Source organism: Columba livia, chromosome 1, assembly GCF_036013475.1.
Source record: "Columba livia isolate bColLiv1 breed racing homer chromosome 1, bColLiv1.pat.W.v2, whole genome shotgun sequence".
Lineage (NCBI taxonomy): Eukaryota > Metazoa > Chordata > Aves > Columbiformes > Columbidae > Columba > Columba livia.
Genome location: NC_088602.1, coordinates 136,739,424 through 136,766,621, shown reverse-complemented (window position 1 = coordinate 136,766,621; position 27,198 = coordinate 136,739,424). Strand labels below are relative to the sequence as shown.

Sequence of the window (27,198 nt, the reverse complement as noted above, 5' to 3'; positions counted from 1 at the left end):
CACAGGTGTAACAAACAGATCAGGCTGCAGGATGGGATTCATAACCTAGAATAATTCCCAAATAAGCCAATAAATTCATAGGCTAAGTCAGTTGTGTTTACTGAACCTCTTTGGCTGAAAGTAGGTATGTCTAATGTGAAAGACTCCAAAAGATACTTTTTAGTCCTTGAGTAAATTCAGTGTAGACGTTTAAAAATAAATCTGCTTTATGCTTGTTCCCATGTTTCCTTTCACTTTTAAAAAATGATGTTGTTTTATAAAAGAAAAAAAACCCAACAACCTATAAACCAGTCCAGATTAGTTACCCTTCCCTTTTAAAGAAAATGAATGTAGCACAAATGTTTTCAAAGTTACAGAAGTAGACAAATGAAAGCACTAACTGGTTTAGCCTCTGTTTTTGGAACAGAAGTCATAGATACACAAACAAATTGTCACGCCTTGATTATTTGTGGTAATTGTCCCTGATGTTAAATGTCAACTAATAGAGGTACTTTATTTTTCTTATTTCTCTTATTCTACAGGCTAAGCTAACTCACGCTATCTCAGTCTCCTTCTACTTGACTATACAAATGGCTAGTAATTGTGCCTGAGGTGTGATGTAATGCATCTGAGCAGAAAGGCATTACTGAGGAAAGCTTTAACTAACTTCCACTGCTGAACTACCTGTTTTCCTTGGCCTAAAAAAAAAACAAAACCAAATCACCTCACCATTTAAAAGAAAATCTCATGCAGATAGAAATTAGGATATCTTCAAATTATCCCTTCCCTTCAGACTAGCAGTTTCCTTAAGGATGATGAATTGAAATTTGGTGCTATTACTCAGGGCAGAAACACTGACTGTACTTGCAAATATTTTGTTCCAGGATATTCAGCTTTACTCTGAAGGAAGTTATATCAAAGAAATTCCAAGAAATGATACACAAGGATTCTTTTTTGGTAATGAAAAAATAAAATGTAAAAGTCAAAAAATTTCTAAGAAAATGCAAGATAAAAGCAAACCAAGAAACTCAATTATAATCACCTGATCATAATTAAGTATTTTGCAAACTGATTCTGAGACAAACAGAATTTTTCCTCTGTTGCATCCGACCACAAATAGGAATCCATCTGCAGCCTGAAAATATAAAGATACTGTCTTTAAAAACATACAGTTAAAATATACAATGAATACTGATGACTACAAGGAAGCACACTTTTAAACCTGATTTTTAAAATTAAGTAAGTTATAAATCACACCAAAAAGCAATTTGGATTGCAAGGACCAAATCAGACCTTTAGCAACAGACTGCTAACTTTTCTTAAATACAGCTTTGGGAAAAGAGGCAGCCAGCTGCAAACTTCAATATCAAGATAAAAAAATTTATGTATTAAATACACAGATTGTATACAGACTTCTTATCCCTTCATGGGCTGCTGTCTGCAATGCTCACAAATCATCTTCTGTACCTCTTTATGAAAAACCCTGCATAGTAGTAAAAGCCTGCATAGCACACAGAGTTTATAAACCAGTACTCATCAAGTATATCAAAGAGTATGCTTGAAGAACAACATGGGGAAAAAAGCACCTTCTAACTGAAAACTCAAGTTAGTGGCAAGCTTTAATAAGAACATCATTTAACTGAGAGTTTCCTTCCACCTACCCTAAGGATTAACTGCCGGAGCTCATCATCCTTGAGAAACGAAGGTTTATATCGGACTTCTGTATAGGAGCTAGTGGAACCTGGAAAACAGATTATTTGCAGACAAAGTCAAAAGCTACACTTTGAATTTACTTTTAAGAGAGTTCTACAGACTTTGTATTTTATATATTTTCTTTGCAACCACAACAGGAGATTTTATTTTTTCTTAATTCTAAAAATATTTAAAATAAAAAACCTCAGAAACATATGCTGGTAAAGAATATGGGCACACAACCATATTTTTCTTGCCCCTTATTTAGCATAAAACAAGAAAATGTCTGCTCACATGTCTTTAATGTACTGCTAGAGAAATGGTAATGTAAGAACTGAATTTTCTAGAAACATTTTATAGGCCTACTTAAAAATCCTTAACATTTGCTGAATCTGAGTAATTCCAATGTCATCAATAGTTTTCTGGCATGAATAATGCTTCATTAGTACTATATATCCAACAATCAAAAAACACCACTCTACTGTAGCTAAATTGGATGTCTCATTAAATGTAGTAAGTCTGACTCACTACATTTACTGGTCTAGCACCCATGGCAGGTACTCTAACATAATTCTGAGCCATTACAAGCATTTCCACCACTTTGTCAAGATATTTTTTTGAGGTAAATAGCAGTTGAATTTTCCAGCAAATTTCAGCATTCACTATCATTCCATATAGTATCTTGAATTTTCTTAAAGCATTTGCTTTAAAGATAATATTATAACTGTGCTGGATGGACTCGAGTTTTCATATCCTATCACTGAAATATAAATGTTTGAGCTGAAGATTTCTTGTAAATTCTTGTTTAAACTGCAAGTACAATTACTGCCCTGCTAATTTGTCATATTATTTCTTTATGCAAAATTCTCAGCCTGCTTGGGGCAATGGGCCTCTAGAAATCCCTTCCAACCTAGATTATTCTATGATTCCCTTACTCTCAAATTAGTAGCACAATTTGTTTCCTATGCCACTTTGACTTAAGCCTAATGGGGTTCTTATTAAGATATGTTTATTCATTATCCATTTTTTTTGCAATGCGGATAGTCTTTGACCTTTGCTTACCATTGACCACATTATCATTCTGAAACAGTGCTGCCAAAAAACCTAAAATCTTCAGTGCTGCTGATAGACCACGCGATATGCAACTTGAATATCATTTTTTCAGGGAGAAAATAAAATCCCCAAACCTAGCAACAGCAAAATGCGAGGAAAGAAATTATCCTGGTTTGATTACAACACTAAAACATTCACTGAGATCCAGGACTTCGTTAACTTTGCTAGCTGAGGATATAAACTTTTGATAGCTCTTTTCTTGGTACTCTCTAACATTTCATAGTGTTTAAGACTTTAATGTAGTCTAAGTCATCAATTACTCTGTCCAAGTATTTTTTGTCTTGCAGCTTCCATTTTGTCTACTGTTCTTGTAGGCAAAAAAATAAGTTTGAAAGATTATTAGATCCAAACGTAATTTTTTGTTTAGTTTTACGCAATTGATTTTAGTTTTATGAAGTTACACTGTAAAAGACTTAACTGATCACTGAAGTAAGTTGTCTGTGCTGCCTAGCAGTGCAACTACTTATATCAGTTTCTTTAAGTAAGCATTAACATAGTTTCCCATTTTTGAGAAGACTTCTATAGTAATCTCACACTGGATAAACAACTCATCGGGACTACCTGATATTTATAAATGACTTTGCCTTCAACTTAAAGCCTTCTCAAAACTTAGTTTTGGTTGTTCTTTGTTTGTGTTCTGAGGTTTTTGTTTTGCTGGGGTTTGTTTAGTTTTTCCATGATATTTTAAGTTTCAAAGTCAATAGATAAACACAAAATTCCAGTACAGAGAGGAAGGGTTGATGGCAGTTACAAACACAGGAATAACAAACAGGCGTATAAAGACCATTCACTTTTCTACTAACAATTGTAGCTGTTGGCATCGTACAACACCACAGGTATTACTGTTACAGAAAGTATGATGGAAAGTGGAGAGATCAGAGAACACATGTTTAACTCGGGCGTTGGAAAATAATCAAAGACCGACTTGCTTGATCATTGTAGTTTTTAAAAAGAATCAAGGAGTGACTTGTTTGCAAGGCATACCCTTAGCAGGCAAAAAACATCAGACACTGAAGGGTGGCTTTTTTCTGTTATATTAAGCAAAATGAAGAAATGAAGCCTGGAAGCTACAGAACCACATAATTTTAAATTAAGAACAGACTCAGAACTGAATTCAGCAAGGATACATAGAATGACCTTTGATTTATTTAACATCAAAAAAAGACACACAGTATAACTCCTGATAGAACAAGGACTTTCAGGATTAGTTGCCTATAACCCACCTTTTAAGGATTTTAAGTGTTGCACAGCCATCCGTAACACTGTAAGCTTGTCTAGCTTTCTTGCCATGGGATTGCACTGAGGTATCATAGCAGACAATTCCTCTATCAAATTATTCATTTTGTCTCTTCTTCGTTTCTCTGTTTGACTGTGAGCCTCTCTAAAAAGAAAAAAATATTTTAAGAACAATATTTTCCCCATAATATTAATCAATTCAATTTTGGGAAGAGAACATATCACAAGAGATACTACTGCAATGAAGCAGTTTTTCATACACTACTTGTATTTGACAATTGCATTGGATTCATTTGAACAAAGCAGAAATGACGATACTAATGATGTGAAATATTAAGGGGAAAAAAAAAAACCAAGCAATGACTTGATTATGTACCAGGAACAAGAGGCTATGAAGACTTATAGAAGTTAAATTCTTCTTGTGACCCTTGAAGTCCAAGTGAACACCTTGACATCCTACTGTATACCAGACAACTGCTGATGTCATTAGTAATCACTGGAAAACATTTCTGCTCCCTGACCGAATGTCCACCTGGCCTGTGTAACTAAAATGGAGTATTCATTCTGCTACTTTAAAAACCAAACAAACAAAAAACCCACCACAAAACAAAGCCAAAGAATGCTCTAAGAACTTGCTAAAGTGCCTCTGAAGTCTGTTTTATGCAAACTCAGAACAATCTGAGATAAGCAATGTCTTCTTGTTATCTCATTACCTTAAAAACTACTCAGATTAATGACAGACACAAACACAACGATTTATTCATAGCACAGCACAAGCAACAGACAGCACATTTATATGTGATTATAAGCAAACTAGAGGAAACTGAAAGAAAAAGCTATGTCTCATCTCATTTCACCAGAGGTATTTTAGAAAGCTTTCCCCTTCATTCACCTGATAAGGTGGTAGAAAGGGTTTCAGCCTCTGTGTATACCTTGTGCCTCAGGTTTCATCTCTTGGTAAGCCTCTACCCAATAAATCAGCCACGGAAAGAGAGCTTCTCTTCTTGGACAGTTTTCATCAGAAAACCTCTTCTAAGGCACATGACAGTGCACAAAAGAAATATATTTATATCTTAGGTCACTTTCTCTTTAATTCTTTCTAGTGGAGTATGTTAGCTTTTCTAGCTGATCTGCTCCCCTCTAACACCCTCTAGCAGATCAAAACAACTTTAATTCATTCTATTCCCTTCTTACCCAGCAGACAAGCTAGTCAATTAAAATGAAGATTATTTTCCTTCCTGATTGAGACCAAAGTGGTAGTTAACCAAACTGAGGGACCACATGTTTTGGTTAACTGATCTCCAAAACTCTTCCTCTTAGGTATACTGTAACAGAAAGCATTAAAGGTAACGAACTTAACTATGCCTGACCTGCTGAGAAGGAACAAAGTACAGTTGTAAAGACCTAGACTTTTATTCTTCTTGTTATTTTTCCCAAAATAAATCCCCCTCCACACAAACAATTCTGGGTCATTATCCAATCAATTAGCTTTTCCCTCTATGAAACCTTTTAAATTTAATTTTACCAGTTATTCGCAGCTCTAGAAGTTCACCTAACTTCTCCTTTGTGTCAGGTAGTAACAGACAAGTCATATATTGTATATGCTCCCTGAACTGTGAACCTCAGGAAGACAAATACAAACATTGGGGGAAAAAAACCAATATTCCACATCTCTAAGAGTCAATAAGAAGTTACAGAAACCTGACCAAGAGGATGTAGAAATTCAGGTGATGACTAGATGAATCAAAAAGTCTGCTGTTACATTCCCTGGTTACAAAGGGAAAGGGAGAAAAGCAAGTTCTCCAATAAACTTGTGAAAAATATTGGAGGGAGACAACTGTTAAGCAAAGCTTCAGATGTCTTCTAATTATTTTTTCCTTCAACTAATGAACCAAAACTGAAGGAAAAAAAATTAACAATACAAAATGAAAGTTATTAGAGCAACATACAAAACAGAATCTTGTATAACAACCGGGGATACTCAGTAACTAAAAATTAATTTTGGAGTTAAACAAAAAAACTTGTAAATATATTTTAGAACACTTCCATTTCTTCCATTTAATTCAAATTACAAAAACACTTCATAAGTATTAGTTAGCATACTGTCTAAACAATGCTTTTGACAGCACAGTAGATGACAGTATTTCTGCTTTGACACCTCTGCTCAGATTACAAATGAAAACCACTTATTTTTAAAAACAACTTTATAAAACAACTCTAATTTTGCTAAGTGGCCTGTCTATAGTTTAAAATATTTGTTTGGATAAATCATGACTGCATTCAGTCAACAACATTTCAAATCTTACAAGTGATTTACGTGGATTTCTATTTGGATTAAGGTAAGACGTGAATTCAAAGTGCAATGGCAAATTCAGAATAATTCTCTATAGAAAAACTTGTTCCAGAACAAAAAAACCCCAACTTTGTCATGCTTTAGCTGAACCTATTTTAATGCAGGATAAATTTTAAATACCTCTAAGTGTAGAGAAATCTAGAAAAAAAAAAATTCTCAAATTCACACAGATTGAGGATCAGCTCCTCCCTTTATACTGCATTTAATTCTCACCTTGAAAATTTTAACCTCGGGTTTTTGCTAAACCATCTGAGATATTCTGCAACACAGCTTCCATTAAAATTAGTAGAAAATAAAATCCTCAAGGAGACTCTAAAAATTACTATACGTTTAAGGGGAAAAAGGAAAAGTTCACTATTTAATATCTGACAGTTTTAACGAACATTCACCTGTTAATACTGTGAATCCTAGTATTTACGAGCAAAATGTACTTTTATTGTAAATTAATACCTGAAATCTTTTATTTTAACATGTTCTTCATCTTCATTCCTAGAGAAAAAAAGATACCAAGTTTAACATTGCATATTTAATACTAGGCACTTCTTTCCTTCATTAATTCAAGAAAATATAGAAAATGCTACAAATTTAATATGGCTCCAACAAAAGCAAACCCACAAAAATTCCTAAAACAAAAATGATCTAGCAAGTGATTTATAATGGAAAGAGACCAAAGCATAACTTTCCTTATCCATAGTTACGTGAACATATTATTGGGATATTTCATAAATATAGGGCTATTTCTATCCTGGAAAAAACAAATCAATAAAACATTCAAGTAAATTAATTCCAGGCTTGATTTTGTTTTTTTATATGAAATTTTAAAAGCCTAGACTGGACCAAAAATACACTTGAATTGGCTTGTGGTCATAAAAAGCAAAAATTAATATCTTCCCATACCATACAGCAATGACTGGAAAGTCTTTGTAATCAAATTGTAAATGCAGGACAATCATAGTGTCTGTATTGTGATAAACACCTGGCAGCAGGAAAATGTAAAGGACAATTCAAACAAGGGCAATGATCTTTTTGCTTCCCCAAGATGACTGTATTCTTCACTACCATCTGTTAAGAATTTCAGAATGTGGCCTAATAAGTATCTTGCCAACTCAGTATGTGCAATTTGGTACTTGCAGAGAGGCAGTTCCCATACAAATACCAGCTACTATTTTCTTTAAAAGAAAAACTGATACAAATATTTTCAATCTTTCTACAGTGGTTCTTTGGCTGTTTTATAAATTCAACAGTGGAAACATCTCATGCAGTACTCTAATCTCCATTACAGAGAAGAGACCTGGTAGCCTATGACTATTTTAGAAGAGGCATTTGTTATACCAGAAGGATAAGGAGACAGGTCAATCAGTCAGCAACTGCTTGCTATGAGGAAACAGAAGTAGGAAGACAGTTGGAGATCACAGCTTTAGGAAAGACCTCAAAAGCTGGCCTCTACCTGTAACTAAGCACTGACTTTGGCAAGGATCCAGCAGCCAGAGGCAAATTAACATGATTCAGAGATCCAGCTTTTCAACCTGGGATTTCACTGGAACTCAGGAATCTTCTAGACAGGCTGGTAAACCCAAACACAGGAGGAGGCTGAGCTCACAAGACCGTAGGACTTTTCTTTAGTGAAACAGCTTCATATTTAGATGAGCTAGCAATAACTAGTATTTTTCTTTCACTTTAAAAGGAACTTTTACCAGAAATGCACATGTATTACAAACTCTAACAGAAGACTGTAAGAGGAGAAGAGGCAAGAGGGAGCTAGATCAACTGCAATGCAGCATCATGCGGCCTAATAACTAACTCTCCTTCTCCCTCAGGAGTTCCACCTGGGGAAGAAACTAGAACAAATTTGCTGCTCACCAATCAGTCACAGCCTTCAATGGATTTATATAGCCTCTGTCCTAACAGCTTTGTTGGTACTGATATAATTGGGTAGATTGAAACTACCTTGACTCTGTAAACACCAGGTGAAATTCTACCTCATGCTTATAATGTAGGTATACTTAGTTGGTACTAGAAAAAAAACACCTGTATTATTCAGGAAAAGAAAACAAATAATACCACCTTTCCGTCTTTCTCAGCTGATTCATTAAAGAAACTTCCCCGTTCCTTTTAAAATGGAAGCAGAGGGTTTTAAAGACAGGAGTATTTTTATTCACACTTTTCTATCACGAGGACCATGGACAAATCCACAAAGAAACAATTTCTCCCCAAAGAAAGATTTTTCTGCTACCAGATAAGCCACACACCAAACACTAACTACAAGGATAGAAAATAATACTGCACAGCTACATATAAACAAATATATTTTTTAAGCAGGGTATTCAGGTGCAGAAAAGGAAATCACAACAAAGTAATCATGTAATTAATAACTATCTCATTACGTATATACAGAAAGGGTTTATTTATGCTGCACAGCCAATCTTAACTCTGGTTTGTCACTTTGTAATAGCATTATTTTAACAGAGCTGTGGTAGTTCTATTTTTAATAGCACTTGATAAAACAAATGAACACAAAATGTTTATATGCATCAGTCCTAGAAGAGTATGAGACCCTTCTTTCACCTCCCTAGTTGTCTTATTTAACTGTTACCTTTCATTCGTTCCTATTTTATCCTAAAGAGTCTGGTAAAGTTACAGGCAAGTCAGAGCGTCTTCTTAGAAAGAAATAATAGAAAACGTTAACATTGGATGGGCCTATCCCTCCTGTTAATTACCTATTCGTGTATCACCTTGTGCTGTACAAAGACCTGCCTGTAGAGAAAGCATTCCTTAAGGCAAACCACACAGCTCATCTAGCCAAACAGATCTATATGACATATTTATAACACTGAAAACAGAAACTGATTAGTTTATCAAATGTACCTTTTCTGAGGATCACCATCACCTTCAACCGTATCCCTGCAGAAACAGGTAATAAAGTAAGCCAAATGTTTGAAGCACAAAAAGATGACTTGATAAACCCAAATTAAGTCACAGAAAAATATTAGTGGAAACCCCACTTAATCAGTTATTTTCAGCAAGAACATTAGCTTTTAGAAACTAATTACTGATTCTTATAAAACAATGCTTTCTTCAATTAGTATTTCAACCCAGATGTGAAATTTTTTATGACACAAGTTTCATGACATCAGAGAGAGATCCAAACTTCAGGGAAACACTATTGACAAACCATCACTTTTACTGAAGAGGTAAAAATCAACAAGTGCTACTGAAAAAGAACAGAGACTCTTTTTCAGAAACTAATGTATTTCTGGAGTATTCAGTGAACTAGAAGATACACTTCAATCTCTAAGATGACAACTATATCAAATTCCACAGTATAGCTACATTCTGAAGATCAAAGGACGATGTATGGAAGAAGCAAGGATTACAGATAATTGCTTTAATAACCCCAAATACATGTAAATTTCCTACCTTTCACCATTTTTTAAAGGTGGATTTGTCATACTAGTTTGGAGAGATTTGTAATGCACTAGATCTGCAGGCTGACTCATGTCCCTTACTTCTGGCTAAGTAAAAAAGCTTTGAAGATGTTACTTAAAAAATATTTTTCTATGTAAAAGATTATTTGATTAACTGGCATCTGTTTGGCAGGTATAAAACAGGAGAAAAGAGTCAACAGTATCATGTCAGTAGTCAAGTGTGACCCACTTAAAAAGACTGAGTACTACTGCAGGACAGTCCTAATTTTTTGGGCGCATTTAATTAAATGGCTGCCCTGGTCACTGAAGAAGCAGTTCTGATTCTGCAGTTCTAGATTCAAGAATTTAACTATTAATCTTGTTTTCTCATTTTAAGGTGATGTCTCAAATTTATGTTGACACATATACAGAATAAATTTACTTACTGGTTATCAGAATCACTTCCTTTGCGCTTCCTTGGAATCTCAGCCACAGAACTGTTGAAAGAAGTGGTTGTAGCAGGCTTAGTTACTGGATTCATGAGGCTGGGGACTCCAGAACCAATGCATGGGTTTCCATCTATTGAGAAATTATCTGTGAATGAGAAAAAAAGCTCAGTGTCCAGTACAAGCTGTATCATCATGCATCCATTCTAATTTTCATTTGGAAAATAAAAAATTAGCCATGGGTGGCTTCTATGTGTCTGACACAAAAAATTCAGGTTGCACTGCTACAACCTAAATACAGAAAAAAAGCACATCGCCTTCCTACCATCCTGTAATGATCTTGTCAACCCACTCAACACACCAATGCAATATAAAATATACCTATTCTCTTCCTCACACAATTTTAAGCAGACTACACTTAAATCCTCCAGCACCTCAAATATCCTACTGCAAAATTGCAAAATGTAGTATTAGCTAGCAGATCAAAATACTGTGACTAACACTAAATTCAGTTCCAAAAATGTTTGCTTTCTTAGCTAAAAAAAAAAAAAAAAAGAAGTTATTTTAGAAAGCTGGATATTCAAAAAAAAGAAAGTTTGCCACAACTAAGTTTCTGACACAAATGTACAATTGCACATAACATCAGCCATGTAAACTGGAAGGGTCTTGAAAGCTTGACAAGCTCTACCTCAAACTTGACTTCACAATTCTCTCAATAAAACCTGCTTTGTTTCTGGGAGGGATAGAAGCAAATTCACAAGCCAAATTAATCCTAGAGATCTACTGGGAAAGGAAAACTGCCTTCAGGAATCACTTTGTTCCTACCTCAGTGCAAATCTATCACAAAGAATCATACAGTGGATGTTTTGGTAAACAATCAGGATTAACTCTGTTTCAGCAAAACTAGGCACTCCTTTAGGCTTCCTGTGCTACTGAGGAAAGTATCCTATGTGATACACCTAGAAACAATGAAGAGTTAACTCTATGAATGGACAGATGAAGGACTGAGAGAGGTTATTTAAGGACGTGAGCATCTCCTACTTTTAGCAGGAGGTAAAACCCATATGGGTATTTTCAAAACCCAGCTGTGAGAAAACCTGAATATTTTTTTTTGTTAGCTGTGTTGTCTGTAAATTATAGGTAAAAGTCTGCAAAGAGAACTATATAGAGTGAAAATTTTTTTCTTCTTAGGTGTAAGCACACCCTACACCAGAAAAATTACCTATGTTCTCATTTTCTGCTGGACTATTACTCTGGAGAATTAAATGAAAATAGGCTAATACTTGAACAACAGCTTGCCTGGTCTTCCGCTAATCCTCTCTCTACCAAGTCAGACTACACAGAGTCAGCCCCTGTTTTATTTTAGAAAGCTCTTTAAGTCACACAGGAAGTTCCAAAAAGAGAGTTGGAAACTCAAAGAATCAATAAATACTTAAATAAGTAACAGCCTTGGGCATCTGTAATAGAAAGAAAATTTGGTTACTTCAAATACACAACATATTCAAGTTATGGAAATTAAAAATATGTAAAAATAAATTGCATAATAAACGCTACAAGGGCACAAATGGTAATGTCTGAAATATTTTTATCATTAATCATCACCTAATAATAGTGTCATTTTTATATTTCAGCTATAAATTCGTGCAATTATAAAACAAACAGAAAACTTCAACACTTCCAAAGGAACTCTTTATAAATAAAGAGTAGTTTTAATTCACTTAGGTAATAGCAGTCTATAATTACTAGATTAAGTTACTGAAGTATAATAATGCTTCATGCATATTCAAAGAGTACTTACTAAACAGAAACCTACATGTATCAAAGACAAGAACGCCTTCAGCACAACAGATCCTTTTGTCCTGTGACAAAGCAGGACAGAAAAGACCCACTGACCTAAATACTCCTTTGCACACAGATGCTTAGCCTGCTTTCTAAACCACTTCTCTTTAAAGAAACAAAATGAAATGCACCAATTATAGCTTCTCCCATTTATCCTTCACATTATCAAAATCACTGTGTTTTCCTCATACTCAAGCAACAAATTCTGAAGACTGTACTTCTCTACATTGCCTAACACCACCCTTTTCCTCTTTTTCTTCGCTAAGAATACCAAAAATGTTTAGATTATCAGCAACAAAGACGTACTAAGAACTTCCATGCTACAATGTTTAGGTGATAAATTGAATCCTAAATACTGTCACTATGACAAGCCAAATGCCAGTTCAATTCCATGTAACTATAACTTCAATAAGATAGCTGGTTGATCTTAGACAAAAATATAAGGTTAAGAATCTGTATTGACCTCTGACATGTATAGCATATAGCATATACATATCTTTATATATATCTCCTTCAAAGTTCTCAATATAAACCAAAACCAAACAACACAAAACCATCAGGGAAATAAAATTGAAGCTTCAGAACTACCCAACTTAGTAGAAAAGTAATTATTTGGAATTTCACAGACAAGAGCAAATCTTTTTAATACATACTACTCACTGAAGAAGCAGAAGACAGAAACAGTTCATAAAGCTAAGTCAGCTTTGAGAAATCAGTAAGAGCACTTTAAAATAATCTCTTAGAGCTTTATAATAGCTATCATTATGATACTAGGTGATTCCAAGGTGCTTACTCTCTCCCTGAAGAGTGTCTCAACCTCACGTGGGCTGTGATGAAAGACTTCTTTACTCCTCCGGCTATACCACTTGAGGAGAGATGGATGAAGGATTTAGAAATCATTGGGTTCACAGAAAGAATGAGCTAGAACACATGCCAATAACCAGGGTGTTCTCCTATGACAGGAAAAAGCTGGATTCTTACCTTTCGTGTATGCACCTGGCTGCATTTAACATTTTCATACCATTAACACTAAAAACAAGCACCCCTAAGATCATAGGAAGCAAAACTGTTTCCCAGTTTCATAGCAGTTTCGCTTCATGAAAAGTAATATCCAGATATATATATATATATATATAAGTTTGGAAAAAAACAATATCATCAGTCAATTTTTAACTTACTAGAAACATTTTTATTGAAATAGAGATATTTTACCACCCCAAAGGCTATTACATACAATAGTCTGGGTTTGAAAGTCAAATAAAATTCCAAATGAGAAATGATACTTTTAAAAAGTACCGTTCATTTCAAAGTTTTGCTAATGCCCTCGCATAATGATAACTGAATTTTAACAGTAAGTGAATAGTTCCTCAAGTACAAACATCTTTTTATGATCTATGTTTGGCTCTCACTGTTAAGCATATATGCTTATCTATATTAAAAATTAAAAATATTTTATATGCACATCAGGGCATGCAAAAAAGCGAAGACCATCCAAAGATCACAAACACACCATATGAAAAATAACTAATACCCAGTAAGTGTATAAAAAATAAAACACTATTATTTTGACACTAACTTCAGTATATTTCATCATCAGGCAAACACAGTAGTTAAGGAATGGTTATCAATATATCCAGTTCTCATTCCATCAACATCAAGACCATGCCCTACTGAAGTATAACCTGTCTTATGTTTTTCTACAAGAAAAAAAAATACAGTCCCCAATGGGCCTGGCAGGGAAGTGAACTACAAATGAGCCATATGAATTTTCTGTTCATGCATGGGACACAAAGTAAAGACATAGGAAATGAACTGTATTCAGCAAAGGTTCTGTGTAAATCACATGCAACACATTAAGAAACTAGGCTCAGGAAACTTTCTACATTTTTCCAACTACTGACAATAATACTTATAAACACATGCCATATTCCTGAGCTGTTTTCTCCAATAACAGTTTTTAGGTTCTCAGTTCCTAAACAAATACAACCTATTAGAAGAGGCTTATGGCCAAACTTCACAAGCCAGAAAAGGTGAGATTCATCTGAACAAACAAAGATGTCCACATCTGAACTAGCCATTCTAGTCCTTCTTGGGGGAAAGATGCCACTTCTAGGCTGATTCATCTCAACCTAAAATAGATTCCTACAGTTGGCTAGATGAAATACAACATTTCTAGGGTGATTCATCTCAATTTAAAATAGATTCCTACAGCTGGTTAGATGAAATACAGACCAAGAGTGCCTACGTCTATTCAGTAATTACACAAAAACCAAAGTAACTAGCTCAGACTTGGCTATCTTCTCTGTCGACATCTACAGATAAGTGAAATGAATCCCACTCAAGGTGGTCATAGAACTAACATGCAATTCTTAAACATAACAGCCACAGACAGCACGTTTTGTGTCAAATACAAGTTTAAGTCCAACACAGTTTTTCAAAATTATTGTCTTAATTATGCACTGCCACCTCACGACCCACTCACCCCCCTATAAAACGTTACCTTTCTGACTAGGTTTACTCCTCATAGGCTTTCCTAAAATAATACTTTACTATTAAAACATTATTTTGACTGTTTAGAATCATCAAAAAGAAATCATACAAGATACACATAAGCACTCCAAAAATCAGCAGAAAAATACAAGTCATGTAAGTATTCCTAAATTAATAAAAAAGCTGTCAGTCAGCCCTCATTTAATCAGTTTAAAAAAGAACACTGAAATCTATCTATCAGGACATTACAGTAAAATACACTTGAAATAAAATGTCAATGAATAAGTACATTTATGAAACCTTTGGGAGGCACTCTTCATAGTCTGTGAATAAATGTACACAGCAGACCTGGAGAACTACTCAAGCTCTGCAGCTGCTCGAGTTAACAATGTGGCAACACTGGCACAACCTTCCTAAGAATAAGAAGGTACATTCAATCCAGCTTCTTATTTTGAAACATTTTCTGGCAGAATGAAAGGAGAAGAAAAAAAGCTGCTTTGAACTGAAATTTCTAAGACCACAGACACATATTTCCTAAGGTTTGAAAGAAAAAAAAAAAAAATCTGTTAGAAGTTTTGAATAATCAGACTATTAAAATGTGTATTTTCCAAATATCTATTCCTGGCATACACAAAAAACTTTAGCTAGAAGTTAAAGCTTTGACAAGTTTAAAGAAGTGAAAATTATGTTAGAAGTGACTATAGTTAAAGTAGCACATAAGAGTTCTTTATTCTAACTAGATGAGTTATTAAAATAGAAATCTACTCGCACAAGCTACAATGCTATGTCTACAGTAGTAATTACAATGGCACAACAGCAACAGGTCAGTAGAGAGAAGCAGCTGGCGCAGAAGCCCCTGTTTCTAATTTGTAAGTAGTTCAGGGAGCTTACACTAAATCACATTTAGTCTGGTTCACTGGGCCAAAAATCCTTACAATGCATGTTTTAATATTGTCTGAGAACAAACCACTAGCTCAGTCCGTTATGGTTGGAGTTGGAGTACGTCTGGTATGTGCCTGGAGTAGCACTAACCTCGCTACAATAAGATTCTGGTTGAGTTTCTTCTGAAAGGAGTCTAGTTCATTTATACCAAAACGGTTCTGCAAACCAAATCAATGAGCAGTAAGTGGGGATGAGTGGGGATTCAGTTCAAACCAACACTATTGCTCTGAACCAAAACGTTAATGTGCACACAGCCTCTGAGCACTTCCTTGGTTTCAGGGTCTCAGTCTAAAGTCCTTAGCACTGCAGTCATGCAAAGAAGCAGAGATGATACACACAAATCTAGGCACACAAGCCACCTAATTTTTCTAAATAGAGATACTACCCAAGACAACAAATTAGATTCTTAAATTTTGTCTCAGCCGACATGCTGGTTTTTAAGATATCTCTCTGATTACCTAAGCAATTACAGATATATCTGTGTACACATGCATGCACACACAGAGAACAGCTAGTCAAATAAATTCAAAAAACTCAATGTCATGTAAATTTCTTTATTTTACTATGGAGTTATTTTTCTAAAATGGTTTTAATGAATTCTTACTGCAGTTTTTCATAAGAAAACAATAAAATTATACCTATATCCTATATACACACAGTAAGATGTGAGGAAAAAAGTTACAGGTGCTGTGATACGCATCCCTTTACAGATCCTGCAGATCTGAACACCTATAAAACAAAGAACCATATTTTCTAAACGGGGTGAGAACTGTATTAAATATTATCTCCTCTAGGTGAACCTGCTTTAGCAGATGGGTTGGACTAGATTATCTCCAGAGGTCCCTTCCAACCTCAGCCATTCTGTGATTCTTTTTATTTATTTATTTTAGAGCTTTAAAATAGGCCACAGCATATTCTCATTGAAAGGTGGGGCAACAATTTTCATCGGGGTTAAGCTGTGGAAACAGTAGAAATGTACTGTCTAAAACAGGGGTTTTTTTCCCCAAATTTTATAAGCATGTGTAAAGCAGGAGCAAGATACAGAGACCTTAGTAACACAACCATCTTATGAACAATACCATACAGAGAATAAACTCTTCTAGATTAACTTAACATTGGATTTGGTTTTAATATCACAAAACAATGAAAGCAAAAAATTATAACATCCTGAATTAGAGAAATATAAATCAAACATTAACATAGACAACTGATTACTTCCTGCATCTATATTTACATACTTTCACTGTTCAGAAGAAAGTAGTCAAGAATCACAACTTACCAATTAAATAACACATTTACTTAAGAGATTTCAGACACCAAATATTCGGCCCAACTTATCAGTGTATTAAAAAGTACGACTGTAACCAGCTAATGAAAAGATACTACACAAGGCCTTGAAAGGCTACCCTGCCTTCCCAGTCACTTTCAAGCTGAAACCAGGTCGCTAATAGAAATCGAGTCTTGTGTATTGTAGCGCATTATTGGAGAAAAATAAAACAAAACCAAAACAACTCTCAAATCATACAATGCTAAAGGAACAGACGGTAGGTATTTTCTTGTAAGTTTTTGATTCATACTATTGTATAATGCTGATCCGCATCAAGTCAGCTGCAGAACTTCCATGGTTTCATCCGGCCCTGGAAACCAAACAGGGAATTTTCAAGGTATGCACAACGATTCACTTCTCAATCACCCACCAAATTTTTTTGTCTCACAATGAATTTGATTCTTAGTTGGTGTGAACTGTCCAGTTTAGAGGTTTTCTTTTTTCATAAGGTGCAAGTACACCAACAATAATGTGTACACTCAAGTAAAAAAAAAAAAATACTAAGTAGCTAACCTTAGTGTGGACTTATTCCACAAAAATAAGATACATTTATTTTTAAAAAGAATTATTAATAGAAAAAGACTGTTGGTTCAAAATCTGTTAAAAGAATAGGTATAGACATGAGCAGCAAAAGAAACAAGAGAGGGGAGGTTCTTTTACAACAAAACATGAAAGCCCAAACATTGATTTCCCAAATCTATTTGTAATGTCTGCACATTTGGCATTTTATTTTGATTATTTCCTTCCCTTACAGCATGTGCATGATAAAGAAACAGTAAATCATTGCTTTAAACAATTAAACAGATTTCAAAAACTCTACAAAAAAAAAAAAAAACAAAAACAAAAAACGTTTTATTTTCAAACACTGGATTACTTGCCACAAAATTATGCCAGTATTTAAACAATCAAGCAGCAGAAACAGAAAAATGTCAAGTATTTCTAGACAGCCAGGATCCCCATATACACTAAAACACACATAACCCAACACAAGCACAAGTTTAGAAAACACCTAATAAACCTAGAAGAACTGGTGCTAACTAAACAGAACTGCAGTGATGACTGAAGAGACATTTGCTCACTTCTTGTTTTTCAAAGCTCTTGCAAAGCACTCCTTTCTCCTCAGAGAGGGGAAGCAACACACTCATTTCAAAGCAGGAGGAGCACGAACAGCTGGTGGTTTACAATTAGCCTTGTTTTAATAGCAGAAACATGATTAAGAACAAGGAAGGAACATCAAACCTTGGTCACCATACAAGCGTGGGCATCCATACACACACATGTAAAAATCACTATACCTAAAATGCTAAATTATGATTACCTACAAGAAGTCGTACTAGCGTTTTAGGAACACATAAAACGGCTGTGTATCAGAATCAGCATGCTACAGACTAAGCTAAAGAAACAAAAACATTTTTAATCCATAACAATCATGACACATCTATAACTAATAAACAGAAGCACAGAGTGAACACTGTACTTGGTATTTCTCTGTAAGTGCAGAATATAACGCCGGTGCATCCACCCCCGTGCACCTCTACTGAACTCCAGTGGGAGAGACGAGTCAGCGAGCTGCAGGTCTTACTTTGGGCCAGAGTTCGTGCAGTTATAAAAACCCACCACCACAGAGCGACACGGGGAACGTGACCGGCCCGAAGAGCCCTCACAGAAGGGGTACGGTGCACCCCACGGACGGCCGTGCCCAGCCCGGGGACACGCAGCCCTGTCCCTGCACCACGGCCACCGACCTCACAACAGCCGCCGCTCAGGGCTCGTCCGTGCCACATCGCGGACGGACAGACGGACACACACACCGCACCCCGCAGGTACCCACGATCGCCCCCCGCCCGCGCTGCAACGCGCCGCACACAACAGTCGCGGCGGGGCGCGGGACACCCGCCCAACGGCCGCTCCCCAGCGGCCCCCGCCCCCACCTTCAGCGGCCCGCCGCTCTTCCTCGGCCCCCTTGGCGCTCTCCGCTCCTGCCTCGGCCATGGCGGGCGGCCCCTGCCCCGCTGCACAGCGCCCCTGGCACTGGCGGCATGCAGGAGGTGAACTAAGGTGAGGAGAAGCAGCCCGGCCGGCCGGCCAGCCCGGGGGAGGGCTCGCAGGCGCCCCGCCAGCCTCCCCCTCTCACTGGCGCCGCCTCAGCACCGGCAGCAACTCCTCCATCCCCCGCCCGGCCCGCGGGACACTTCTCGCGAGATTTCGAGCAGGGAGCGGCCGGTGACCGAGGGCGGCAGGTCAGGGGTGGCGGGGGAACATGGGGCGGTTACCGGTGTGGCCGCGCCTCGGGCCGGCGTCCTTCCCTCATCCCCACACGGGGGAGGGCTGGAAGTGAAAAGTGGGTAAGTGCTGGCGCCACCCGCGCAGCCCCCATGTAGAGCTCTGAGACCCGCCAGGGAAGTTGTGGTGGTGGGGCAGGCGGCTTTGGTGAGACCCCACCTGGAATCCTGCGTCCAGCTCTGGAGCCCTCAGTACGGGAAAGACATGGACCTGTTGGAGAGGGGCCAGAGGAGGGACACAAAAATGATCAGAGGGCTGGAACAGCTCTGCTGTGAGGACAGGCTGGGAGAGTTGGGTTTGTTCAGCCTGGAGAAGAGGAGGCTCCGGGGAGACCTTGTTGCAGCCTTTCAGTACTTAAAGGGGGCCTGTGAGAGAGATGGAAACAGACTTTTGAGCAGGGCCTGTTCCAACAGGACAAGGGGTGATGGTTTTAAACTAAAGGAGAGGACATTCAGGCCAGACATGAGTAAATTTTTTACGTGTGGTGAAACGCTGACCCAGGTTGCCCAGGAGGTGGTAGATGTCCCATCCCTGGAGACACTCCAGGCCAGGCTGGATGGGGCTCTGAGCAACCTGATCTAGCTGAAGATGCCCCTGCTCATTGCAGGGGGTTGGCCTACATGAGCTTTGAAGGTCCCTTCCAACCCAAACTGCTCTATGATTCTATGCACCAGCCACTGTAAGGAACGTTTGACAAAGGAATGTTGTTTTTACAAAACTAAGAAGCTGGTGCCTGACCCCAGCCCAGGGGGGAAGGACTGAGAGACATCAGACTATGAATCATTAATGTACAACAAAGTCTCTTCAGACTAAAACCAGAATGCATACTGATATATGTATCTACAAGTTAATCTAGGGGGAAGGGTATCCAAAGGGCCAGGAACCTATATTTTAAATAGGTTGATGAGGGGAAGGGTATTGTTCAAATTAGATGAATGAAATATGTAAACTGAGGCAGGCGTTGGATAGTCTATAAGCCCTGAATTACCCAACCAATGGGGAACAGGGGAGGGAAATTGCGGCTGGGATTTGGGGGGATATAAGCAGGGGCTTTTTGCCCTATTACATGTGCCTACCTTTAGGTAGAACACTTGATCTTGCAGAATCGTTATTAAAATATGCTTTGCTGAGAGATCCTGCCTGGGCCTATTATATTTGCAAGGTAATAGTTTCCGACAGCCATGTTGAATACATGATGGTGGTGTCACCACTCCCTTCTGGCACACTGGAGAGCCAGCAGAGGTGCAGGCTGCTTCTGGCCTTTGCATTGTGAGGCAAGTCCAAAAACTGCTGTGTCTTGGTCTGAGTACCTGTTGCATTTTCAGGGCATGGTGCAGAGGAGACCTCTGAGGAGGAATCAGGATCTTGGAATAATTTTGGTGGGAGAGGCCTTTTCAGGTCATCTGGTCCAGCAGGGCAGAGAACAGTCACACGTAGAATAAAAATAACATAAAAATAGGCTTAAATTTTACCAGTACACTAAGTTGTGTTAATAGACCTGGATTGCACTAGATGCTGAGGCTGCAGGTGTGTTTTTTGCTAATATCAGACATGTGCTTTTGAAGTCAATCTACCCTCTGGCCTCACTGTGCTTAGGTTCACATCCTGGAGTACTCTTGATGTGTGCAAAGTATATTCCTTTTTCATGAAGACCTCAAGATGCACTTCTGAGAGATTAATGTGCTCCAGCTGTTAACAGGCATTCGCTCCACAAGTCCCCACTGGAGCTAGTCTGAAATGAAACCTCTGGAATGTATAACAGTATGTGCACCAGGACCTCAGAAATGCCAGTTCCACTTGGCAGAACCGCTCTAACCGTCCTACCCTGCTTGTTAATGCTGATGTAACTTGTGCTTGCTCAGTTCCAGCTGTAGGTGTGGCAGAATAGGCTGTCGCCTGACACTCGCACATTCTTCCCTGCGCCATCTTCACAGGCTGCACGTGTGCCTGCCAAACTCAGGTATGAGGGAAGTTGCATGTACAGTGTGGCTGGTATCACCTACCAGCAAGGCTGGATCCAGATGACCAGTGACCTGAGTGAAGGAAGGAAGCTACTTCTGCAGTTGTACTGCACAATGGGCTTTCAGAGCTTCTTTCTGTTAGCCACGGGGGTTCCTTTGGAACTAACAAAAGTAGGTGTAATACTTTGCAAAGTATATTATGTTATTTTGTCATCTGTTCTAATGGTTAATACCTAGCTTGTTAAAATGTGTATCTTTAAGCTGCAGTCAAGTTATTTTTGGAGGGGGTCCTGGAGACATAATAAAATTACTCTTAAGATAAAAAGAAAAGCACCTTTTCTTAAAGGTGAAAAAGGAGGTGTGACTAAAGACACAAAAAAGGTGCACTTGTTTTTAATAAAAGCAAGAATATTTTACACAATTACTTCATCTTTTGACTACATTATGCTGAGGGGAAATACGTATGTGAATGCCAGTTATCTGTCCAGGTCAAAGGAGGTTGTAAGTATGCAAAGGGTTAAAACAACCATATGGGTTATGAAATTGCTCTTGCAGACATAAATTGCTCAAAATATAGTTTTCTGAAAGGCTCTTTTCTTCAAGAGGATAGTTACATGCAATGGAACAATGAATCTGGAGCTGTAGAAACAGTGTAGATAGACTCTTGTAGTAATGTTTATAAGCACCTCACCACTGGTGGTAAGGCTACAGGCGATTATGGTTATTTATAAAATTACAAGAAACTGTTTACTGTTGACTCTCTTAAAAAAAAAGAGGGGCTTCCCCCCCCCGCTTAAAAATTAATGACATTCTGAAGTTCTACTAAAGATTCTTACTATAGCTTGATATACCGGGAAAGAAACCTCATATGTGTAAAACAGCTGTTTCTAGGTCTGTTCTCTCTGTATAGAAAAGTAAATATTTTATCTTGGGAAAGGTAATGCCTTGTAACAGAAGTCTCATCATATCTTTGCTTTTCTGTTTCAATCATCCCCTCTAAGACAGCAGTTCAGTATTGTCTTTATGTTAGTTATGTATAAACATGTATATCTACCAAAACACTGTAAAGAACTTGAGAAAGTAAATTTTCACAAAATGACATGGGCAAAATCCATTTGAACACTCATGAATTTAATGTAATGTGATGGAAGATTGGTAGCTGGGACTGTTGCTGAACAATTGCAGTTGCTCTGCTGTGACATTCTCAAGGCACACTTTTTCATAAGATACTTTTTTGCTGATTGCAAATCCACATTTTCATCTCAGAATTTTAAGTTACACGTAATCCCACAGTTACTATTGCAATGATATATAAATTCCACCATGCTGAGTTCAGTTGATCTTACAGAATTTGTATTGGAGAAAAACAATTACAAGCTACTTCTGTCCTACTGAAATAAAAAGCAGTAGAAGAGCTAAAAAGCAGGAGTTAGTGTTGCTACCTTTTAGAAAATCTTTGTTAATACACATTTGTTTTATTCATATACTACAACTGATATTGAAAAAAAATTCTAAGAATTTGTTCATAGAAAGCTTTAAGCTTTCATGTCATGTTTGGCCCTGCTAAAATGCTCTTTTGTCCTGGTTTTGAAGCTGGGAGCTTCCTCTTCCCGGTTTGCATCATCAGTGGACACGCAAATGATGAGATTTCAGAAAAGTGTGTCAGCCACACTGACCGAAAATGGTTCGGAGACTCGGTAGCCACAAGAAGGTGAAAATGACCATTGTCGTAAAGCTCAGTGAGTTAAAGATTGAAGTATTTCCAGAAAATGGCTTTAACAAACTTCATAGCTTAACAGCTATGAAATACAAACTCCATATGGAAACATTCAACGAGGATACTCAAAATGCAGTAGCTTGTTTTTGGTCTTTTTTTGTTTTGTTGGGGGTTTTTTTGTTTGGTTGGTTGTATTTTGGGGTTTTTTATACTGACTCACTAGAAAGAGAGCTAATGGACCTTCACATTTTATTTTAATATTTTTATTGCAACACTAGAAGTGATTAAATGAATGCAGAAATTTTTGGCACTTTATGATATGTCTATGTCAGAAAATCAGATCAATAATGCCAATTCATTAACACAAATTTTAAGCATCATTTATTATACTTGTTTCTTATTCAAAGGTGATGATTGGTCTTTTCATTGAACATTTCATACATTTCATATGTAGCATATAGTTAGCCTTGAGCCTTGGCAGAGCAGGATCCCAGTTTATGTAAGGCACTGATTTTGAGTAGGCCACACTTGGTACTTTTGCCCTGTTTTGGGGTGAGCACTTTCTCTCGAGGAGCTTTTAGCTATAAAATAGAAAACAGAATGCTTTATGTAAGCAATAGATAGCCTCTTTTTTCCAAACAACTTACATAAATATTTGCTAAAGGGGTAAAAGTAACAATCAAACCGCGGAGTAGTTAAATAATAGCCTGAGACTGAGCAGCTCTTGAAAGGTGTTGGTGTTATTAGTCCTTTTTCTTTTCTGTAAATGATCGATGACATCCAACGCATGGTGCATCTTCACTGTTACACGGGGCATGAAGAGCACCCAGCCAGCGTTTCTCTGAGATACTATCCTGAAGAGGGGGTGAATTTCTTTGTCTATTTGCTGAGGCCAAGCAGCCTTCATGCAGGCTGCACTTAAGACACCCATTTCAGAATGACTGGAAAAAGCACTCGCCTCCTCTGAGGGAACACTGAGAGCTTGACCGTGTTATTGAGTGACTTGTATTGCTCCACATAAAAACATACTTACATGAGTGCTTAGGGTGAGCTAGCTTTTTTTTTTTTCCTACTGAAATGTAATAGCAGTAAACTGAAGTTACTCAGCATACCTCTAAATACAAATACAGATTTTTCACAGACTGCTTTTCCAGAACACAAGTGTTTATGGTTTCTCCTCAGACCAAGGTAATACATGGCTCAAGGGAATGTAAAGAACAAGAGCTATCTTGGGAATCAAGTACGTTTTTATAGAATACAGGTGAACAGCCAAGCGGGATGAATACAATTATTTTTTAAATCTTTTTTTAGTGTGTGGTTTGTGCTTGAAGGTCATTGGGTTACTTTTAAGGGCACCACAAGCAATTTGTTAATTTTGCTATAAATCATGTGCCTTTGTAGTAGTAGAATCTACTATCACTTGAAAGCAATAGTTCTTCCCCAAATCAGGAAAGCCTTTTGCTTCAAAAATTATATAAATAGCATAATCATACTGTAATCAGCCAGTGACAAAAATAAGCTGTTTAAAGTTGTTTCCACTCAATAATCGGTACAGAAGTGGTTCAAAGAAGGTAAAAAAAGGGCACAAAAGAATTCAGGCTTTGACAGCAACATGCTGTGCTGTGCTGGCACAATAGAGTGAGTGAAGCTATATGCATTATGGTATGCAGTATGTCAGACTGGATTGTGATAGTGATGGAGTCTGGCCTTAAAAACCTATGAATCATGGACAGATTCCTTGCATGATGAAACAAGTTTACCTTGAGACAAACTTCCAAATCCTAAATGCTCTCCCTCTCTAATTTCAGTATTGGAGCCAGTAGGATGATCAATTTACTTTGTGGTTTTCTAACAAAACTAAAACAAGTAAAAAAGATTAGCATTTTCCAAAGTGCCTACTTTATTTTGGAGTCCTGGCTGGTGAGGTTCGCGCCCACAAAGTAATTCACTTGCATGTAACTCTCTTACCTAAAAGTGTCTCAATTTGATGGTGCCACTTTTGATTAAAAACAAAATAATCTTTGGTTTTTCAATAGCCTTTTCATTCCTAGCAGAATCTGGTATTTTCTGGATGCCTAACAGGAGCTTAATACCTGATGTCTTTGAAAAACAGTATTGCTGTTACAAATCTATACAAGGATTTAAAAAAAAAATGCTTTGGGGGCCTGTTGAAACGAAAAGCAAATGAAATGTGCCCACGGTGGACAAGTGGCGGTCCCCAAGCAGAGTCCTGACTCTCTAGGATCAGTGAGATCCCACCCAGTGCCTTTTCTGCTGTGGCTAAAAGAAAACAACCAGCTGTGAGGGCAGCGCATCTCCAAGGACAAAACACCTTTTCTTGGGTTTGCACACAACCAGTTATTGAACCTCCAAGCTGCGATTGTCTCATCCATCTTGGCCACAAAGGTCCCGATAACAATGCATTACGTCGATGTCTGAAAATCTTCTCCTTGGCTGAAGTAGTCTTGTCACCCGCAGTACAGATTCCTGGTCTTTTCAAGTGTTAACAGCCTCATATTAAACACCTGGTACAGGAACAATGCAAAGATACAGGAACGTGAACCACCTTCCGTCCTGTGCCTCTTGGTCGAGACACAGCTGAAAAGCGAAACCTGACGACTGCTGCACAGAGTGACCCCTGAGTCTGTTTAGCAGAACTGTGCCAGTTGAATGCATCAAGCACATTGTTCACTGCCCGTGAACTTCACAAATTGAGAAGTCACGCCGATCTGTCTGCTTCCTGGAACATGTAAAATCCATACTGGGGCTCAAGTATGTACTATGCTGTTTCAGAAAAAGGCATTTAAATAAATCTTATGTTTTGCAAAGTTTCCTTGAGGCATTGGTTGGATTTTGTTTATTAAAAAATAGGTAATGTTTTCTTCTTTAATAGCAGTACCGTGCAAATTTCTCAGCATTGTATTTGAAGCCCAAAGGCATCCTCTTCATGGATTGCTTTTCAACCCGTTGAATTGTACAGATTGTAAAATCTTTTTGTCTCATTTGTAAAGACCATAAAAGCACGAGCAAACAGCTTGTTTTTGAGACCATACTTGTTCACTGGTTTCTTTGGGCTTCAAATCCTTTAGATAGGGATCTTTTGCTGACGTCAGTGGGAGCTGGATGAGACCTCAAAGGCAGCCTGCTGGATTGAAAATCTTGAGATGAGTGTCTAGTTTACAAGTGATTCATTCTGTCATGATCAAAGTCACTGAAGTTCTTATCTGATAATTCATTATTATTAAATAGATATATTGAAGTCAGAAGTAGGCTTTGTTGGGAAATCAAGTGTCCGAGACTAGCAGAGGTATTGCAGTTAAGTCCTAACGCTAAGGATGTGTGTGTTCAAATCAGTGCTCCCATTTCGAGTCTCAAAGTTTTGCGGATGGCTGCATGAGCACAGACATGGCCTGGGGGAACATTTTGGCACCTGCTTCCCGTTGGAGCTCCATTACCTTCATATTGTGGCCCATACATCTGCACTGAGGGGCAGATTCTGCTTACAGCCCTGGAAAGAAACAAGATGTTATGCAGAATGGGTGTGTATGTAACACTTGCTATCTGTATCTGCCATCTCTTTCTCAAAATGTGGAGCAGGGGCTGTGGTTACGCTTTTGCACAACAGCTTCAAGGTCACAGCGCTTACTCTACTGATGAGCTGACCTCTCAACATCATTTAGTTTTGTGGGCAGGAAATATAGAGGCAAGAGCAAAGATTTTTGGTCTTTGGAAGAGGGAGGGTGGGCAGAGACACCCAGAGGGGCAGGAACAGCAACCACAGGAAGGTGGAATGCCCAGCGACAGCACATGCAGAGAGCCACGTATTCCTGGAGGAGAGAGAAGCAGCAGCAGATGGTGCCTCACTAGAAACAGATTAAAGCAGTTGGTACAGAAACGAGATGTGGCACCAAGGGTCGCTTCAAATCAGAAACAAACTGTTCCTAGCAGAGCTCTGACTCGATTGGGAAATGAAAAGCCTGGGTTAATTTCCCTCCTCAACACGAGAAGGTTCAAGCCTACATACCCCATTTCCCTGCAGAAACCTCCATGCTATCAAATAAACCTGGAGAGAGGTAGTGGGAGAAGTAGGAGGTGGTGAGACAAACTCTCTCTGCATGAGTAAAGATTCACTGACTCTGGAAGTGTTCTTGTGCCATGAAGTGTACAAATCCCAGTGTCATTACTATTGAAAAAATAATTTGCTCATTGTGTTATATATACGTTAACGTGCCCTTCTCTGGCATTGAACTGCCCCAATAGTTAAAGCACCTGTTATCTTTTAGATGGCGACGACTTTTAAGCAGAGTAGCATTCTGTGCATGGCTGACACATTATTGTCTACTGGCACTCACATTTAAAACATGCTTTCATCTTTGAAATTCAGGTGTAGGATAGACATTTTAGAACACCTCTGTG

General features: G+C 37.9%; 1 protein-coding gene and 1 long non-coding RNA gene across 3 annotated transcripts in view; one reads left to right on the top strand and one right to left on the bottom strand.

The window, feature by feature from the left end:
* Positions 1–19,000, bottom strand: part of BMAL2 (basic helix-loop-helix ARNT like 2) — a 37,943-nt gene extending 18,943 nt beyond the window's left edge. For both annotated transcript variants that reach the window (XR_010466659.1, XM_065032555.1), the window contains exons 1-7: positions 18,753–19,000; positions 10,224–10,371; positions 9,239–9,274; positions 6,824–6,862; positions 4,008–4,165; positions 1,641–1,720; positions 1,022–1,114 (exon numbers count right to left, since the gene is read on the bottom strand). Coding sequence is in view for 1 of the 2 variants with exons in the window: in XM_065032555.1 (XP_064888627.1) it covers positions 1,022–1,114; positions 1,641–1,720; positions 4,008–4,165; positions 6,824–6,862; positions 9,239–9,274; positions 10,224–10,371; positions 18,753–18,813 (615 nt within the window). In the remaining variant the exon portion in view is untranslated. The remainder of the gene's footprint in view (positions 1–1,021; positions 1,115–1,640; positions 1,721–4,007; positions 4,166–6,823; positions 6,863–9,238; positions 9,275–10,223; positions 10,372–18,752) is intronic.
* A 31-nt stretch (positions 19,001–19,031) lies between these two features.
* On the top strand, positions 19,032–25,613 carry LOC110362246 (uncharacterized). Its single transcript, XR_010466668.1, has 2 exons — positions 19,032–19,166; positions 20,701–25,613. It is a non-coding gene; the product is annotated as an uncharacterized LOC110362246 (long non-coding RNA).
* The last annotated feature ends 1,585 nt before the right edge of the window (positions 25,614–27,198 follow it).